Raw genomic sequence first — 1,506 nt, forward strand, 5'->3', positions numbered from 1 at the left:
TTACCCATCTCCAGATATTCACCGAAGAGTCCCTCACAGACCAGCAGCTCGTAATCTGCCTCCCAGGGAGAAACGTCCATCATCGTCTGAGTCCCCTCCCCTGCCTTCAGGAGAGGATGCATTTTGTTTCTCTGCCACCACGCCTTAACCTTCCTGCCAGAACAAGAGCCTTCTGCTTCATGCGTCTTGCAGTCTAGTCTGAAAGCTGTTGTCAGACTTAAGAAACTCTTTTGAAACATGATTTACATAAAGCCTTTGTAAAGTTATCAAATCAATACTCTTCAAATTTCTCCTCTATTGGAGTAAGTAGGGCTTAAAAAATTTCCAAAAAGGGTAATATTAGTTCATCTCTTTTACTTGTATTGTGCTTTATCAAATCCAGAGGAGCTTGAAGCTTCACAGTATATTCAGTCATTCACAAGCTGATTGTGATAAGCTACTGCATTGTAGCCACAGTTTGCTATGTGGCACCTCCGGCCCCTCCGGCCCACCAGCAGGCGAGGCAATGCCTGCCCAAATCAGATCCAAGTTCGTAATCCTGCCCACTGAGGGACCTCTGTGTCTGCATCTGCTGTTCAGCCTCATTGATGCAGGTGGATGCTAGTTCTGGGTTGCTGAGTTTCTGTCAGAAAAGAAAAGCTCTGAACTTTTAAAATTTCATTAAGATGTTCCCCAATGTGCAGCACTTGGCCTCCTTAGCAATGGATAATGTTTCCCTCAGTTTTCCTCGTCATTATTCTGCAGATGATGTTCCATCATGTATCTTGTGCCTCGTTTCCAATGAGTGGGTCAGTGTAGTTTGCAATGCTGTTTCGCCTGTTTCTATGTTAAAACTGGCCCACTCAAAGGACCCGTACTGCACCACTCCTGGGCCCCTTCAGCTGAAGGTCCAGAGGACGATGGTACAGTTAGGGCCACACAACAAAGTGCACTGACTGGGAGAAAGAAAAATGTCACTGCTAGCAACAATCAAGAGAAGTATCAATGTGCCACATTTATCATAACACCCAGTTAGGCATCTGGGCTTAAGCCCGCCTGCCAGAGGAAGATAAAAGATGTCACCACATCAAGACAATACCTCAAGCTGAATTTGTTCTTCGTCTGGAGTTACTCTACTATTTTTAAACTGGTTTTAATTTTGGCACCAGTATTTCTCACTGCACAAAAAGCTTTAACCTCACTTCTCACTTACAAGCTGTTTTAGGTGCCACAGGTTTGGCTTAGCTCCTCTGTGGCACTGCTGAATTTATATTTTATATTTTTTGGGATCTACCAGGACTTGGAATGCTTGTTTAAATTCCTCTGTCAGTTATGACCAGCAGAGGACTTATTACATTTTTATTGATGGTGTGTTGTTTGTGTGGCTGTGTGTGTCATTTACGGGGAGATGAACTCCTCGATGTTGTTGATGATCTGTTTTCCCACCATGATGACTAGCAGCTCCTGAGCCAGGTCAATAAGACACCCGCCGGCTCCACACTGGAACAGAGACAAGAACATCATCTT

General features: G+C 44.4%; 1 protein-coding gene across 1 annotated transcript in view; it reads right to left on the bottom strand.

Moving 5' to 3' along the window:
* The window catches only part of ano7 (anoctamin 7), a 25,474-nt gene that overhangs the window by 5,049 nt on the left and 18,919 nt on the right, over positions 1-1,506 (bottom strand). Inside the window, exon 18 of the mRNA XM_015050928.1 lies at positions 1,382-1,479. Within this exon, the coding sequence (XP_014906414.1) occupies positions 1,382-1,479 (98 nt within the window). The remainder of the gene's footprint in view (positions 1-1,381; positions 1,480-1,506) is intronic.

Source organism: Poecilia latipinna, unplaced genomic scaffold (genome assembly GCF_001443285.1).
Source record: "Poecilia latipinna isolate Pla-1442-1.1 unplaced genomic scaffold, P_latipinna-1.0 Scaffold1019, whole genome shotgun sequence".
Taxonomy (NCBI): Eukaryota; Metazoa; Chordata; class Actinopteri; order Cyprinodontiformes; family Poeciliidae; genus Poecilia; species Poecilia latipinna.